The sequence below is a fragment of the Bubalus kerabau genome, chromosome 1 (assembly GCF_029407905.1).
Source record: "Bubalus kerabau isolate K-KA32 ecotype Philippines breed swamp buffalo chromosome 1, PCC_UOA_SB_1v2, whole genome shotgun sequence".
Classification (NCBI taxonomy): domain Eukaryota; kingdom Metazoa; phylum Chordata; class Mammalia; order Artiodactyla; family Bovidae; genus Bubalus; species Bubalus kerabau.
The window spans coordinates 53,483,195-53,502,047 of NC_073624.1; the positions used below are offsets into that span (position 1 = coordinate 53,483,195).

Below are 18,853 nucleotides of genomic sequence, written 5' to 3' on the forward strand. Positions count from 1 at the left end.
ATAATAAAGGGGGAAATCATTAAATGCAGGCTAAATAATGAACTGTTTAATAAGTCTGACAACAGGCAAAGGAAGACAGTTTATTTCAAGAAAAATAATGATAAAAAGATACTCATTAATGTGAAAAAATTATGTTAACATGGCACAGAATCATGGCAAGGCATTCCTGTATCTGGTGTGGAACATGACATTAATTTTATTCTGCCTAAATATTAAACAACATACATATGCATGTGCACACACACTTAAACACACTAATGGATTTTCAGATGAACAAAAATATGTAAAAATTAAACAGAAACTTGAATCGTTATGACCTTTACTTTCACTTTATATTAGTGAAAAAATGCAGAATACATATCCAAGATGGCTAGGCTCTCATGGTCACTGTACTTGATTCTACACAGTATTTAAATTTTCAATTTTGAAATCAGGCGCCACACCATGGAAACAGCAAAGACAGAAAAAAAACATTATTTCATATTTTTCCTACTTCAATAATGGGAATGAATGACAAATAGAAGGAAAAGAAAGAGAAGAGATAAAAGTAGTAATAGGAAGTTAATGTACAGGAAAAGATCCAGAAAAGCACCTACTAATCTGTATTTATATGATGCGGAATTATGGGGTATTTTCATGTACAATGTTACTTATTTTGGACAGCTTAGTTTTTTAAATGAATATTATACTATTAGTTTTATAACTATTATTACAAAAATTATCATTTTTGTAAGCAGGAATAAAACACATTTTAAAATATCTAGTTTTATCCAAAATCTTTTCCATCTATTCAAACTGAAAAAAAACAGAAGTTACAAATTCTTACCTTCTTGCAAATGTCCAATAAAGACTTGTAAAACTTTTTATCAACGGTTCGAAAAATTTGAAAGTGCAATACAAAGAGTCCACAAACTCCCACATACTTGTCTCTCTGATCAATTTCAGAAGGTTCTCCTTATAAAACATGAGAGAAAAACAGAGTATACTTATACTTCTGCTTTAAAGGAAATGAAAACTTTACAAACAAAAAAAAAATGCGTTTTACATTACCAAGTCTGGCTTCTACATTTGCAAAAATTGAGCGAATACTATGTGCAAATTCTTCAGCAAAAGTGCTATTTTTCGACACAGATACTCCTCCATTGAGAGAGTCAAACTGCTGTTCTATACAGGCCTACACAGAAAACGTTTAGAGAAATTTAGACTCTCATAAGTAATATGACTTAATATGCTATGAAACAGAATTAAATATAGTGATAAAATCCTACATTCATCATTTTAATTTTACTAACATTGAGGCTCAAGTTTTTAATCTAATCCAATATCTAAATCTTTTTGAATGGCAAATGTATATATACTTATATATTTGAGCACCAGTTATGTGAAAGGAATAAAATGGAACTGAAAATCTATACTGCTACATGAAGGGACACTGTGGTGCTTGGTGATATACCGAAGGTGTATCTGATGAAGCATGGGAAAGCATGCTTTATTATTTTAATTTACACTTTTAAGAAGAGACTTTATTTTTTCTGGTTACAATTACTCTCCTAGCACTTTATTACATCATGTGTAGAAATGCCTCCTGGTAAAAGAATCAATGAAAAAAATTCTTCTAAAATTAATGGATTTGTAGTTACACTGGTATAAACAAGAGCTGTGATCATTCTGTAAAAACTGTGACCATCTAAAATATAAATTAAAGGTAACCTTGAAATAGATTTTTAAATGGAATATACAGTTGAACCTTGAACAAGTGGGGGTCAAATCACATATAATTTATTGCTAGCCCTCTGTATCCACAGTTCCTCTCCATACTTGGATTCAACCAACTATGGACTGTGTAATAGTATAGTGTTTACTATTGAAAACTATCCATATATAAGTGGACCCGTGCAGTTCAAACCCATGCTGTTCAAGGGTGTACTGTAATGCAACTTCTGGTGAACACTACCAAAGCAGTGCCATCTAACAGAACTTCCTCTGATAATGGAAATGTTTTACATATGTGCTGACTGGTATGACTGTTAGCCACAGCTGACTTTCCCCGCCATTATACTGAGATACCACTGGCATGTAACATATGTAAGTTTAAGGTGTGAGGGCTTCCCTGTGGCTCAGCAGCAAAGAATCTGCCTGCCAATGCAGGAGATGTGAGTTTGATCCCTGAGTCGGGAAGATCCCCTGGAGAAGGACGGCAACCTACTCCAGTATTCTTGCCTGTAGAATCCCATGGACATAGAAGCCTGGAGGGCTACAGTCCATGGGATTGCAAAGAGTCAGACACGACTGAGCACACACACAAGTGTGATAATTATATTACATGTGGCTATTAGCATCTGAAATGTTGCTAGTATGGCAGACGGTGATTTATTTTAATTTAAATAGCTACATGTGGTTAGAGGCTACCTGAATTGTATAGATCCAAATTATACTCCCAGTGTAGGAAGAATTAAAACCGACTTTTAAGAGGCTGTTTCACAAACCTAAAATCTAGAGATTAACAACAAAAAAATGCTTGACACAACTGTTTATATATTAATCCTCAAACAGTTCTATCCTTTTACATAATTAAAAAAAAACTTTATCCCAAATACAACCAGTATATTGTTAATTTCATTAGCTACTAGATACTGACATTATTATATTTTACAACATAATCAATGTTTCAAGCTTAAGCACTTTTAAAGAAAAATACAGTCACAACAATATGTTATAAAAGTACCCCACTACAATTCTGAGCTGGGTCTACTAACAGAAGCCCATTTATTACAGTCTGATATAGCTCTCATACCTGAAATATCATTCCATCAAGTAACTGCCCTTCTAGCTTCAGCAAGAACTTTTCAAATGGCTTTAGCTTTTCTTCCTGAATTCCAAACTTTGAAGGATTGTGATGGACAGATTTCAGTAACCTTGTAGAAGAGGAGGAGAAAGACCTTCAATTTGCCAATAAATTCTTATATTAAAACTATCCCCCAAAATCAAAGTTCTATATTTGTCATCATTTATTTGGCATTACACATTTGAAAATTTGAACAAAAACAATCCTAATATATTTAAATTTCTAATCACATACCTTTTTATATCATCTTCAATTCAGATACCTGGTACTCTCTAGATAAAATTTAGTGAAAACCTAATAGATTGAATAAAATAAAATGCCTTCACTTTAAAAAGTTTGGAATATAAAACAAAATAAAACCAAGCTGAGAATAAATGTTACTTGTATAGAACAAGGAAAATAAACCTGGGTCCTAAAATAGTCAAATTAACATTCACTACACTTTAAGAATTAGGATGCTTTATACAAGTATATCATACTCTCAAAAAGCCCACTGCAATTAAAAGAATGGTTACTGTCTTCAAAGAAAATCTGAAATGAGATCCTTCTAAATATGTATCTTTAGGTCTCTTAAAGGATGTGTACTATTTATATTTATTTTTTAGTAATACATTAACTGTACAAAGAGAATATTTTAAACATTTTAGTTGGCTCACCTTTTGTACATAGTCCAGTGGTCTTTTAATGTGATGTGATTATCAATAATTTCATCCAGCGTAAGCAAAACTGTTAGCAGCTCTCCCAAGTGCTCATACATAGTCTGCAAAAAAAAACCTTTAATGATTATCATTTAATCACTAGTTAGAAGTTAAGCTTCATGTGGATTTTAAAGTTAAACACACTTGGGATAATTACTAACTTAAAGCAGTGGGAAAGTTAAGCTACAGATGAAACTACTAATCCTCAAGATGGAACAGCCTAAAATTGGAAAACCCTTCACCCAAATTTCATCCTTAATCACATTACTGTAGATTCTCTCAGACCACTTACGGCAGGGGTCCCCAGCCTTCAGGATCTAATGCCTGATGATCGGAGACGGAGCTGATGTAATAATAATAAGGTGCACAGTAAATGTAATGTGTTTGGATCATTCCCAAACCATCCTTCACCCCCCTTCCCCACCCCTGTGGTCTGTGAACACTGTCTTCCAAAAAAGCGGTCCCTAGTGCCAAAGAGGTTGGGGACCACCGACTTCGAGAGTCTGCACTGGGCCAATACTAGGAAGAGTTACACTCACAGTGGGTCAATAACGCCTCATCAAGTTCACAAATGAGAGAACAAATGCAGAAGAAAGAAAGAAATCCTTTAAGAGCCTTGCAATAAGTGTAGTACTCCCCAATCATATAAATGCCAAAGTAAAATATGCGAAAAATTATTATTTTACAAGTTAAATTACTTTTACCTGAAAATGAACTCCAGTTGTTTCTATAATTTTGGGTGCAATCCTGTAATAAAATAACATCCAAGTTTAAAAGAAAACCTCATTTTTTGGTCACAGTTCATGTTTATTTTAAGGAAAAAGCCTCCTGGAATTTAAAAATGTATTTACTTTTATTTAGGCTTTAGTCACTAAAATTTATGCAACACAAGCTTACTATCATAGTCCACACCCAAGAAGAGAACTAATGTACTCTGCTTGCCTATACCCAACTCAGTGGGTAGACACACGTCAATACGTGGCCCATCTAGCTTGGGATGAAGCAGAGAAATAACAAAACTGATATTCATTTATTTCTAAACTATTAGAATTTCTCAATTTTCAACTAGAATCTTTGCTATCCTACCCAAACTGGCATTTGGAAACTAGTCCTCTCTTCAGTTGGGTTTATTTCTAGAGTTTTCATTCCTACTGAGAAAACAATGCATACAAATGGGATTACACCAAAGTCAAAGCCCCAGGATAATTCAATTTTACTTCCCAGAGAGTCAACCTACTCAACAATAAATAAATTAATACTTATATATTAAAGCACATATAAAATATTCTGCAAGATAGAATACTTTAAAAATTAAATTCAAAATTCAAATAAACTTTGTCTTTCTAGGACAGGGCTGTGGTAGAGACGGGTCTCTGAATCACACACCAGGTCCTATGGCGGGCCAGGGTAACTATGCTGTCAGTCCCTTCTGCCATGAGAACTTTAGTGAAAAACAGAGCTTATCTGACAGAGCAGAAGCACACGAGAATGGGAAACAACACCCTCTTCCACTTTACAAAGAGAGTTAAGATGCAGCATGGTCTAAGAAGAACAACAATGAATGGACTGGTGACCGAAAGAATCAGACTGAAACTGCTATGGAATCTTGGCAAATACTTCCTTTGGGCCTCAGTTCTCTCTCCTAACAACTGAGAACTTCTAATCATATACCTAAACAAAGGTATTTTAAGATTATAAGTGAGTGGGAAAAAATTAAGTATAAAGTTTTAATCAAATGCAAGGTATTACTCTGTGGTGGTTAGGAATACTAACCATGACAATTTGATCCTTTTTCTTGATTTAGGGCAATGATATCCAAACTTGGAAGATCATTAGAATTATAGATTATCTAGTCCCCTCTCCCTAAGATTCAGTAGTTTAAGTGTCATTTGATTCTAATGAGCCAAGAATACTTCAATGTAAAGGGAAGCAATAAGAGAACTCAGTACATTCTATATTAGCCCTTTTCTCTACAATTAAAGATTATTCTGTCAACATTTTCATTCAGACAGATGACGGGTTCCTGCACCACAGTATAAACGGTCTTACTGACCTCTGCATTATACACATCACAGAGTGTTTAAAACATCACGAGTGTTCAAAGAAAGCTGAATAAGTGAATGAAGGAATGAGTGAATAAGTGAGTAAACACACGAAAACCTTTTAAATATTTAGCTAGTTTAAGAAAAGACATTCCCCGCATCTCTATTAAAAATGCAAAATGATTTTTAAAATCCATTACTTGTTACTGATATAGAGGGCAGCCAACTGATGGACTACATTCATCACCACTTCATAGCACCTCGTAACAAAACAAGACAGTTCCTGAAATGACAAGTTGAGTATATGTTACAAATTGAGTAAATGTCATTATTTCCGACTGAGTTTTATGTTAACAACGCTAAACATAAAACTGTTTTCCAGTAAAAATCTCCAGTTAACCTGCAGTAAGACTTCAAGCATCCTTCAAGCAATCAGTTATTCACTCACCTCCCACAGTCATTTCTACCTCTTTGCCTCCATAGCATTTCATTCATCCTTGTATTTTAAGTCTTGCTTTCACTGCTCATATAATTCCTAAGTGACAGAGACTGTCTTACTCCTTCTTTGAATAGCCACTGTCCAGTACTGTGGTTAATCTTCAACTGCTTCTCAATTTCTGCCTATTAAATGAACATCTGAATGAATGAAGCTCAAAAGCTGCCAGTTTAGAAAGTGTGACAAGGAATGGAAAGGGTCTTCAGAAATCACTCTGAAATAACTTCAAATGTTCATAACCTTTAACCCTACCTATTAACAGGCTTGGCACACATTAAGTGAAATACAGATTTTCCCAGGAATATGTTTGTCATTCTTAAAGAGATGGGAATACCAGACCACCTGACCTGCCTCTTGAGAAATCTGTATGCAGGTCAGGAAGCAACAGTTAGAACTGGACATGGAACAACAGACTGGTTCCAAATGGGAAAAGCAGTACGTCAAGGCTGTATATTGTCACCCTGCTTACTTAACTTATATGCAGAGCCATGAAATTAAAAGACGCTTACTCCTTGGAAGGAAAGTTATGACCAACCTAGACAGCATATTCAAAAGCAGACATTACTTTGCCAACAAAGGTCCATCTAGTCAAGGCTATGGTTTTTCCTGTGGTCATGTGTAGATGTGAGAGCTGGACTGTGAACAAGGCTGAGCGCCAAAGAATTGATGCTTTTGAACTGTGGTGTTGAAGAAGACTCTTGAGAGTCCCCTGGACTGCAAGGAGATCCAACCAGTCCATTCTGAAGGAGATCAGCCCTGGGATTTCTTTGGAAGGAATGATGCTAAAGCTGAAACTCCAGTACTTTGGCCACCTCATGTGAAGAGTTGACTCATTGGAAAAGACTCTGATGCTGGGAGGGATTGGGGGCAGGAGGAGAAGGGGACGACAGAGGATGAGATGGCTGGATGGCATCACTGACTCGATGGACGTGAGTCTGAGTGAACTCCGGGAGTTGGTGATGGACAGGGAGGCCTGGCGTGCTGCGATTCATGGGTCACAAAGAGTCAGACACGACTAAGCGACTCAACTGAACTGAAGAGTACATCATGAGAAACGCTGAGCTGGAGCGAGCACAAGCTGGAATCAAGATTGCTGGGAGAAATATCAATAACCTCAGATATGCAGATGACACCACCCTTACGGCAGAAAGTGAAGAACTAAAGAGCCACTTGATGAAAAATGAAAGAGGAGAATGAAAAAGTTGTCTTAAAGCTCAACATTCAGAAAACTAAAATCACTGCATACAATCCCATCACTTCATGGCAAATAGATGGGGAAACAGTGGAAACAATGGCTGACTTTACTTTTCTGGGCTCCAAAATCACTGCAGATGGTGATTGCAGCCATGAAATCAAAAGACGCTTACTCCTTGGAAAGAAAGTTATGTCCAACCTAGGCAGCATATTCAAAAGCAGAGACATTACTTTGCCAACAAAGGTCCATCTAGTCAAGGCTATGGTTTTTCCAGTGGTCATGTATGGATGTGAAAGTTGGACTGTGAAGAAGGCTGAGCACCAAAGAATTGATGCTTTTGAGCTGTGGTGTTGGAGAAGACTCTTGAGAGTCCCTTGGACTGCAAGGAGATCCAACCAGTCCATCCTAAAGGAGATCAATCCTGGGTGTTCATTGGAAGGACTGACGTTGAAGCTGAAACTCCAATACTTTGGCCACCGGATGCAAAGAGCCGACTCACTGGAAAAGACCCTGATGCTGAGAAAGACTGAGGGCAGGAGGAGAAGGGGACGACAGAGAATGAGATGGCTGGATGGCATCATCGACTCCATGGATATGGGTTTGGATGGACTCTGGGAGTTGGTGATGGACAGAGAGGCCTGGCGTGCTGCGGTTCACGGAGTCATAAAGAGTCAGATACGACTAAGCAACTGAACTGAACTCACACCTATCTTATTTAGAATCTAATTAAATTTATGGCTGTTCTAAACAATAAGCTCTCTGTGGGCAGAAATTTGTTGGTTTTGTGCACTGCTGTATCCCAAGCACCAGTCACAGTTTCTAACATATGCTAGGCTCCCAAAACATTTGTTGAATGTATAAAATGAAATTATATGCAGCTGTGAGATCCATAATTTAAATGTTTTAAAAGTGAAAATAAGGCATTTCAATTTTATTTAAACAGCTCCAGTTATTTCTTATTAAACTTCTATAAATCTAATAAAAGCAAAGCAAAGATTAGAAAATGCAAGACAAATAGAAAACACAAAGCAAAAGGTACAAACGAGTCCTGGTACATAACAGACTATCTATAAAATATAGGAAAAGAACCAATTAAAACACAGAAATTTTCAGATTATATAAAAAAGCAAAATCCAAATAGACCCAGTTTTAGAGAAACACAACTGAAATATAATGACACTGAAAGGCTGAAAGAATAAAAAAGAATTTTAAAAAAAGAAAATGCTAACTAAATAGAGCTGGGGCAGTGATAGTAATATCAAATAGATTTTTATTAGCATTAGTATAGCTAATTAATCAGATCAGATCAGATCAGTCGCTTAGTCGTGTCCGACTCTTTGTGACCCATGAATCGCAGCACGCCAGGCCTCCCTGTCCATTACCAACTCCCAGAGTTCACCCAGACTCACGTCCGTCGAGTCAGTGATGCCATCCAGCCATCTCATCCTCTGTCGTCCCCTTCTCCTCCTGCCCCCAATCCCTCCCAGCATCAGGTTCTTATTAATATGTATGTAATTATATATTATATACATAATTATCACAGTTTAAGAAGGTCATCACACAATAAACAATTTGATTTACTGGGAATTATTAACAATTACTCATAAGCACCAAACAAAACATCCTCAAAATAAGAAATGCAAAATTTGACAAAACCAAAAGGAGAAACTGACATCTTCACTTCAACCTTGCAAATCAACATTTCTCAGACCCCAGCCCAGCAGGCTTCCTGTTAGGTTTTGTCAACAGGTGGCACTAAAAGGAGACCTAAAGGCAGGAAAGGGACACCCTTTCTATTTCTTGCTGCTTTTATCAACATAATCCAGGCAGGATCAGTTCAACCCAGCAATGACAACTTGCCCAGGCTCCAGCTTCTTTCAGTACTGCTGCTGCTGCTGCTGCTAAGTCACTTCAGTCGTGTCCGACTCTGTGTGACCCCAGAGACGTCAGCCCACCAGGCTCCCCCGTCCCTGGGATTCTCAAGGCAAGAACACTGGAGTGGGTTGCCATTTCCTTGTCCAATGCATGAAAGTGAAAAGTGAAAGTGAAGTCGCTCAGTCGTGTCTGACTCTTAGCAACCCCAGAAGTAATATTCAATTTTAGAGTCTACCAGCAGCAGCCAGGCAGCACTGATTCCTCAGAGCTATGATATTAATACTAATTCCCTGGGGCTCCTCCTCCTAGCTCTCAGATTCTAACAACCTGAAACTTTTTCCTTTTTCACCCTAGATGTAGAGGTGATACTTGCGTCCTCTGGCTTACCTCACTGTTTTTCCTTTCAGCCCTCCAATTCTTATGTAACCATTTCTCTAGATTTAATATATATTCTTTTTTTCTTTAATTGAAGTACAGTTGATTTACAATATTGTATTAGTTCCAGGTGTACAGCAAAGTGATTCAACAATATATTTTTTTCAGATTCGTTTCCATTATAGGTTAATAAAAAAAACTGAGTACAGTTCCCTGTGCTATGCAGATCACTGCTGTTTACCTATTTTGGGTATAGCAGTGTGTACCTGTTAATCCCGTACTTCTAATTTATCCCTCTTCCCACTTTCCCCTATGGTGACCGTAAGCTTGTTTTCTATGTCTGTGAGTCTGTTTCAGTTTTGTAAACAAATTATTTGTATTATTTTTTAGATCCCATACATAAGCAACATATTTGTCTTTCCCTACCTTCACTTATAGTATGATAACCTCTAGGTCCAGCCATGTTGCTACAAATGACATTACTTTATTCTTTTCTGTGGCTGAGTACTATTCCATTGTGTATGTATATACCACATCTTCTTTATCCATTCACCTGTTGACAGGCACTTAGGTTGCTTCCATGTCTCAGCTACTGTAAACAGTGTTGTATTACTGGGGTGCACGTTAACTTTTCAAATTAAGAGTTTTCATCTTTTCAGAACATATGCCCAAGAATGGTATTGCTGGACCAAATGGTAGCTCTTTTAAATCTCCCCTTTTGAAATATCCTGTGTGATACTTGCTTTTGGATTGAACCCTGACTGACACATACCATCATAGAGGACAACTACAACAAAATGCTCTCAATTAGGTAGGAAGACCAAAACAAAGTAGTAACGATATAAAAGATTTGAACATATTAGCATGCCTGATTCAATGAAATATATCAAATCTTATATCCAACAGTCAGAAGGTAAGCAGGATTATGGCTACTGTTTCCTGATTTCCAGTTTTTGCTTTTGTCATATAAGCACTGCTTTTACAACAGGGAGGGGAGAAACAGAACTTATTTCATTCTTTTGATAAATCAAAAGACCTAGAATAACTTTACACTGTAAAATAAAACTTTACAGTAATGAAAAGTATATCTACATTGAAACATCTGGTTAAAAGCATCACATGCTGCTGCTTTTAAAACTTCATCCCTTGGGGAACACATGTATACCTGTGGCGGATTCATTTTGATATTTGGCAAATCTAATACAGTTATGTAAAGTTTAAAAATAAAATAAAATTAAAAAAAAAAAAAAAAAAAAAAAAAAAAAAAAAAAACTTCATCCTTATCCATATATCAGCTTAATGATCTTTATTAGCCACTTTTTCTAACATAAATTATCTTTTCCTACCAGGTACAAAGTTTAAATTGTTTTAAGAGGCATGGTGATAAACTGTCCATAAATGAAATTATACAAAGAAACTTATTTTGATAGCTTATGTCACTAAAAATGCTATGAAAATCTTTCAGGAACTACAATCTCCTTAAATATAATCCAATGCCAACGAAGTGCCTTACCCTCAGAGTACAATTTCTGAGCATTTGACGACATTTCAGAACTCTTTTCTGATTACGTGACTTACTCAAACTTCTTTTGGGGGGAAAAAAAAACTCAATAAAAAGTATAAACCACTTACCTGTAAGAATGAAATAAATCTCCCCATTTGAATTTGACAATCACCTTCTACCATGCTGGAATCTGTAGCTTTAAAAGGCAACATGAAGAATATTTCAAGTTTTTATCTTAAAGTGAATCAACATCAAAAAAGGAAAATGATTTTTATTCATTAGGACATCTTCTAATCTGGATAGTATGAAAAACAGAATTTTACACTAAAGAGAAAAATGAAACAATCATTAATCACACAATTAAAAGCAACCATCTGTCCCACTATTTAATGAATTCACGGAAAATCCTCATCTAGCTATTGTGCTTTTAATTTATAAAAATATTCACAAATCAATTTTATACAGAATTTGCTGCCGCTTGTTCACTGAGGTTTTCACCTGTTTACAAAACAAAAACCAACAAAAAACTGTGACTGTTCACTGCTCACACTAACACTTTACATGATCACAACAGTCCTAGAATTGTCAGTTAACTTTGTTTATTTCAAGTACCACAACATTACAATGTGAAATTTTAAAACTTACCTCCTTCTCCATAAAACAAGAGACCATTATAAAACTTAGTTTCAGCCTGTTTAAAAAAAATTAAAATAATTTTAAAGGTTGCTGTTTTGTTTTTAAATTCCTAGGCTCTCTTCATTATCCTTATTTAACAATACACAGATGACTACATCATACATACAAATTTACTTAACTTCAAAAACTGCTTATAATATAGGTAAATTCAATCTATCTTTAGAATACCAAAGATATTACTGATACTCAGTTATTTCTTGATTTCTTTAGCCTTTACTTTATCTGACCACTCTAACTGTCGGACATTCTCTCACAAGTTCATGAGAGAAAGCAACCATGTAGTACTAAAAACGTAAAAAAGAAAAATAAATAAAATTTTAAAAAAATCTAAAGAAGAAAAGATGAAGTTTACCATCTACCAGTTTTAATGGCTCACGGGTGAGGAAACACAAAACATTAAAAATTTGAACCTTTTTAAAAAAAATCAGTTATATCCAGAAGATCCAGTATATATGACAAGTAATACAGAAGGAATGCAGGCCCAGACTCAAACCATTACTACCAATAAAATGTTAGATGAGTGGCACCCTCTTTAAGCTTCAATTTTCTCATCTATTCCTCACGTACCTCCCTGAGTGGTTATCACTGTTAAGAGGGTTAGCATGGTGTTTGGTAAATAGTACTTAGTGAATGGTCTCATTATTATTGCTAAAATAAATATATAGCTCACCCAATCTTCATGAAATATTTGTGCACACTTACACATATAAAAGCACATATTTGCTTTCTTTTTCACATTTGCTTTTAAATCATGTTTTTAATGTCTTAAAGAGTACAAATAATTACCTCATATTTTAATTTCTTGATTTCACAACAAAGTGCAGCATAAACAGTGATGACTTTGTTTAGGACCTAGTTTCACGAGGAAAAATACATAAGGAAAGAAGTAAATTATAGAAGATAATTAAAGCATTTTTAAAAATAGATTTTTAGGTTTAGGAATCTGTACCTTGTTTTCAGTCTTGATGAGTTCCAAAAGGGAAGACTGTTCATAAGGCAAAAGCTATAGAAACAAAGGAAAAGAAATTCCTTTTTAATTTTAAAGAAATCATTAAAATTCTCAATACACAAATTGAGACTAGCTCTATTTTACTGAAAGCTGTGTTAGACCCTGTACTCAGCACGCGTCCCACAGCAGATGGGGACTGCTAACAGGTACAGGATTTCTTTCTGGAGTGGTGAAAATGTTCTAAAATTGACTGTGGCACAAGGCTATGGATACACTACAAACCAAAGATATTGTATGATACACGAATTACATCTCAGGAAAGTTGCTATTAAAAAAGTCAACACTGCTGCCTTAGGACAGTTGTCTAGCACATAATAAATGCTCAAAAAATGTTATTATTTGAGTAGTAAGAGGTTACAGTTTCAAAGATGAAACAAAATAGAACAACTTCAAAATGGAACAGAGCAGCTTATTTCATATAAAAAAAAAAACACTCCCATATTAAGAGCCCCTAAATAGCATAAAGGAGCTTTTGAAAAAATCACAGAAATATTCTTTATCTTGACTGGGATATGAGTTACAAGGGGATAGATGTTTGGTAAAATTCACTATACAATATATTTTAAATCTACACACTTTTCTGTATGTAAAATAGTCTTAATAAGAAAACAAAGCCCGAATATGCTATTCCAACCCTCTTCATTTTCTTGATAATGAAAAACAAAAGTCAGCTCAAAGACTGGAGTTTGCATCATTCTTTAAAAAAAAACAAAACAAAACACACATGTATGTTTTAGAGAAAAAGGAAATTAACCATGTTTCTCCAAGTTTCTTTTAGCTTTCTAGACTCCAAATAAAAATATATATATCCCATATTTGAACACTGTGTTCAAGGCATATATGTTCTGAAAATGTATACATAAATTAAAAATAAAACAAATTCCAACCTTTAGGGCTATAGGATCAAGATTGAAATCCCAAACATCTCCAATTGAGTCATCCAGTGCGTCCTCAATTCTTCTCAATTGAGAGGTATACTCCTCGAGAAATTTCCCATAATTCTTAAGCTGGACTTCAGCATGAATTTCTAATTATAAATTTGAAAAGTTTGTGAAAAGTAATGAATTACAAGACATTTACTTCAAATAATCTCAAAAGTCACAGAAAAGTAGATACTAAGCATTGTTAATGTATCACCCTGGAATGTCTGGACTTCTTGAAAATAAAGTTCTAAAGTTAAACAGTAATTGAACTTTCTATCTTTTCCAAGTATAATAATAATTGTACATACAGTAGATGGTACTTTAAGAAATCATCTTAAAACTATAATTTTAAAGTACTATGAAAAAGTCACTATACTATTTACCCCATAATCTAAACAATCTGAAAATGCCTTAGACAACTCAATGTCCTAATTCTCTATTTTAATCATGAACAACTACTTTGTGCAAAAAACCTTATTTAGGTGCAAAAATCTGAGCTGTCATAGAAGCAAAATTTTTAACTGTAATGCTTAATTACACAGTAAACTACGCCTAAAAATACACCCAAATATTGTTTTTGAAGTGATTTTAGATCTGCTTCATCATAATATTTCTGTAATGCCCCAAATTTATATTGCTAATTTTATATTTATAATGCCCCAAGATATATTGTTTTAATTATCATAATAGAATTGGAAAATCCAGTAAAGGACACTGAGAACAGAATATTGTGTTGATATTTACAGACTTTACACATTAATAGAGGACTCTAGAAGTCACTGGAATAAACTGGACAAAAAAGTTTCCCTACTCATTAAAATTAGTGATAAAGAACCTGCTTGTCAATGCAGGAGATAAAAGAAATGTTGGGTTCAAAAAATCCCCTGGAGGAGGGCATGGCAAATCACTCCAGTTTTCTTGCCTGGAGAATCCCATGGACAGAGGAGCCTATGGGCTACAGTTCATAGGGTCGCAAAGAGTGGGACAGGACTGAAGTGACTCAGCACCATACATTATATCATTACTTACTCCAAAGGGAGCAAATTCAACTCCAACTCAGATTCTCTTACTGATGTGAATTACTTTATTCAATTGCTGACTTCTTAAAAAAGTAAAGCTTTTCTCTCCTCAAATTAGCAATGCAAAGCAACTGTTAAGTATGTTCCAACTCACTGAACACCTACTTCACACTCTCCCCTATTTTGCAACTAATGTTCAGAATCAGGTGGATTCATTTAGTTAACTTAATACCTGGAATCAGGTGGATCCATTTAATTAAGGTTCCTGCTTTATTATAGCGTTAATCTAGGCAATTCTGGAAAGCAATATAAATGATTCATATTCCAAAAATTAATGAAAACCAGGCCCAGAGAAGAGAGCTCTTCCCTTCCTTATAGCTTAAATTTTAAAAACTGTGTATGATTCTCAAAATCCCAAGTACCTATCTAATTTTCAGTTACAAAGAAAATGACCAAAGCTGCATTTAACCAGCAAATGACTTCTTAATGACAACACTAGACAAACATGCCAATGAATTATTCATTTAGTCTGTTTGGAAATTAAAGTAGCAGGCAAGAGAAAACCTGTAATAACATTAAAGTTCCTTGCTGATAAGTTTTTAAACTGGTAAAAGTTAAAATAAGATCTGAAATAAGAACTCTATAGTGATTCTTCAAGAGTTAAATTCCAAAAACCTATTAACATGCTTATCACTTCCAAGAAACTGAATTCCTTTTTTTATCTTTGTGTGGAAAATATCTTTGAGTGAATCAGATTGAACTGATTCAATCTACCAGAACCATTTTCAAACCCAAACATATCTTCAATCCAATATTTCACAGATACAGAGTAAGGAACCTCTATCCATAAAACTTCATACATGACAAGGTGCAGTTCACTTTAACAAAGACAGAATCCTCTCCACAAACAAGTTGAAAGATCCTGTCACTATCACCAGGATTGTTTTCTCATGCTGTGTAAGAGCTAGTAACTCATGGAAAGTTTTGTGAGAAACTGCTAACCATCCTGAATTAAACTCACCCTTTTGACAGGCTAATAAAATCTAGATACAACTAATGTGTCTGTCTTTGTAAAAATTAAGCAAAATTTACACGTAATTTTTAAAAACTACACCTTTTGAGACAACTACATAAAAAAACAAATTCAAAAAGCAGTTAAGGCCTAATATCTCTTATTTAAATCACCTATACAGATTCATATTACCAAAGATAAGAAACAGATTGCGAATTTGTATTCGTCTTAAGTAGTTTCAATGAAATAGCTTGACCTCTAAATTTGGCTACGTGGAACTGAATTTGTTAGGTTTTGGATTTAGATTTCTAAATTAAAATGAGCCAATCCAATTTTATGAAGTAAAATCTGCAGGAGATATGCTGTTAATTTCCGAAACCTGTCTACGTGCGCTGGAAACCACAGGGCATCACTTTTCAAAAATATCATTAAACGTAAATAAAAGACATGGAAGGTAAAAAACTGATGTTCACGTGTTTGTTTTTCACGCTTGAGTTCTGTTTCGCTACCTTCTACAGTTCTAAGAATATGAAGGCAAAGACACTCGAAACTTCCCAAAGTTGGTTTGGGAGGAAAACGAAGAAAAACAGGAAACCGAAACAGGAACCTCGACCTCAACCTCACCTAAAACTGCAAGCTTGGAAGGGCTGGCGAAAGTCCCAGGAGACCAGGGAACAGGTCGCCTCCGCTCCCCAGGATGCGGACCTCCCCGGGGGTGCCCCGCCCGGGGCCCCGGCTGCACCAAGTGGACACGCCGCGCCCCCGGGCCACGGCGCGCTCCGCAGGACAGTGACGACCCCATACGCCAAGCCTGGCCGGGCCTGCCTGACTCACCATCACTGGGGCTCCAGACCCCGAAAGTTAGGTTCGCGAACGCGTGGCTCTCACACCCCAAGGCGCAGAAAGCTGCGCGCCCACCGCAACGCAAAGCCCTCCCGCAGGAGCGCTGCCCGGACGTCGGTGGGCCGATGAGCGTGCACCCGCAGCCCTCGCCCTGCCGCTTCCTTACTCTGTGAGCCGTCGTCTACGCGGTCGAACTCCCAGTCCGGGGACAGAGTCTCCACCGCCATCACCCCGACGCCTCCCACAGTCACAGCCCAAACCAGCCTTGGCTAAGACCGCGGCCTCACCCCGGCGGCTGTAGCAGCACGTGACTTCCGGCTTCGGCCCCGCCCCCGCTCGCGAGGGCCAGCGGGGCTAGACGCCCCTGCGGGCCGCGAGGGCCGCTGGGAAACCGAGTCCTCGGGGTGGGGGGGGCCCGGCGGAGGCTGCCACAGCCGTGGCGGTGGTCCTTTAGGTGTCCCCTCGTTCCTACTTGGGCGTCGCAACCATCCAGTTCATTTCTCACCCCATATCTCTATACCTTCAGTTTAGCCCTGCAGTCTCCAGTAACTTTTTAATACTAGAAGAACTGCTCCCTCATTCTAGCCTAAAGAGGGCAAAATTGATGGGGTGAGGGCTTAATAGGAAGGCGTGGTCCACTAGGACATAGCCGTCCAGGCACTTCTTACCAGAAGCTCGTTTAGCCAACGACTTCCTGGTCGCCAACGTCTGAGCTCTTGCCGCTCTTGTCCTGCACTCCCAATGCGGGTTGCTCTTGAGGGGAAAAAAAAACTAAAACGATGTGCAAGAGGAGTTACTTTATGAACACATTTAAACGAGGAATTTTACTACTCTGTTTATTTTGCACTCATCAGCTCTCATCTTTCGTGCTTCATGCTCAGTCATGTCCGACTCTCTTCGACCCTATGGACCATAGCCCACCAGGTGATCTTCCCAAGTCAGGGACTGAACCGGCATCTCCTGCATTGGCAGGTGGATCCTTTATCACTGAGCCACCTGGGAAGCCCCGGCTCTATTCATACCTCTTCTTAAAAAGCCAGAGGGAAGAAGTGCAGTTGAAGTGGCCACCTGTTGTTGTTGTTGTTGTTGTTCAGCTGTGTGGTCATGTCCAACTCTTCGAGACCCCGTGGACTACAGCCCACCAGGCCTCTCTGGCCCTCACCATCTGCTGAAGTTTGCCCATGTTCATGTCCATTGCATCAGTGAGGCCATCCATCCATCTCATTCTCTGAGCCCTCTTCTTCTGCCCTCAGTCTTTCCCAGCTTCAGGGACTTATCCAATGGATCACCTGTTGGCATCAGATGACCAAAATACTAGAGTTTCAGCTTCAGCATCAGTCCTTCCAACCAGTATTCAGGGTTGATTTCCCTTAAGATTGACTGGTTTGATCCCCTTGCTGTCCAAGGAGCTACCTGTGCCTACCTGCTAACAGGCTTTTCAGTGAGCAGGGATCTGTGTTACTCAGTAATGCTACACGTCTACACGTATTTGAACAGCAGTGTTCATTGCTGCATGGTTTTCGGTAGATACTAGTAAGAAACTCTGTGCATGTCCATTTATGGGGAGTAATTACATAAAGTTTAATATGTCTGTACTGTGAAATACTAGATAACTGTTCAAAGAAATGGAGTAGATTTATAGAGACATGAGAAACTAACAGGAGGTAGTTGCAAGAAAATGTATTTGTGGTTACATTTGTGTTTTCATATAAACCTGTACCAGCATCAGATCAGATCAGATCAGTCGCTCAGTCGTGTCCGACTCTTTGCAACCCCATGAACTGCAGCACGCCAGGCCTCCCTGTCCATCACCAACTCCCAGAGTTCACCCAGACGCACCTCCATCGAGTCAGTGATGCCATCCAGCCATCTCATCCTCTGTCGTCCCCTTCTCCTCCTGCCCCCAATCCCTCCCAGCATCAGAGTCTTTTCCAATGAGTCAACTCTTCACGTGAGGTGGCCGAAGTACTGGAGTTTCAGCTTTAGCATCATTCCTTCCAAAGAAATCCCAGGGCTGATCTCCTTCAGAATGGACTGGTTGGATCTCCTTGCAGTCCAAGGTACTCTCAAGAGTCTTCTCCAACACCACAGTTCAAAAGCATCAATTCTTTGGCGCTCAGCCTTCTTCACAGTCCAACTCTCACATCCATACATGACCACAGGAAAAACCATAGCCTTAACTAGACAGACCTTTGTTGGCAAAGTAATGTCTCTGCTTTTGAATATGCTGTCTAGGTTGGTCATAACTTTCCTTCCAAGGAGTAAGCGTCTTTTAATTTCATGGCTGCAGTCACCATCTGTAGTGATTTTGGAGCCCAGAA

General features: G+C 37.5%; 1 protein-coding gene across 2 annotated transcripts in view; it reads right to left on the reverse strand.

The window, feature by feature from the left end:
- The window catches only part of WASHC4 (WASH complex subunit 4), a 57,589-nt gene extending 40,751 nt beyond the window's left edge, over positions 1-16,838 (reverse strand). Inside the window, exons 1-12 of one of the 2 annotated variants that reach the window (XM_055574894.1) lie at positions 16,699-16,838; positions 13,623-13,762; positions 12,676-12,729; positions 12,513-12,578; positions 11,676-11,721; positions 11,159-11,226; positions 5,786-5,868; positions 4,248-4,290; positions 3,502-3,605; positions 2,795-2,915; positions 1,051-1,174; positions 827-954 (exon numbers count right to left, since the gene is read on the reverse strand). In XM_055574894.1, the coding sequence (XP_055430869.1) occupies positions 827-954; positions 1,051-1,174; positions 2,795-2,915; positions 3,502-3,605; positions 4,248-4,290; positions 5,786-5,868; positions 11,159-11,226; positions 11,676-11,721; positions 12,513-12,578; positions 12,676-12,729; positions 13,623-13,762; positions 16,699-16,759 (1,038 nt within the window). In that variant the 5' untranslated portion in view covers positions 16,760-16,838. Of the gene's footprint in view, positions 1-826; positions 955-1,050; positions 1,175-2,794; positions 2,916-3,501; positions 3,606-4,247; positions 4,291-5,785; positions 5,869-11,158; positions 11,227-11,675; positions 11,722-12,512; positions 12,579-12,675; positions 12,730-13,622; positions 13,763-16,698 lie in introns of those variants that run through there. The other variant, XM_055574895.1, reaches the window with a different exon arrangement.
- Between the last annotated feature and the right edge of the window lie 2,015 nt (positions 16,839-18,853).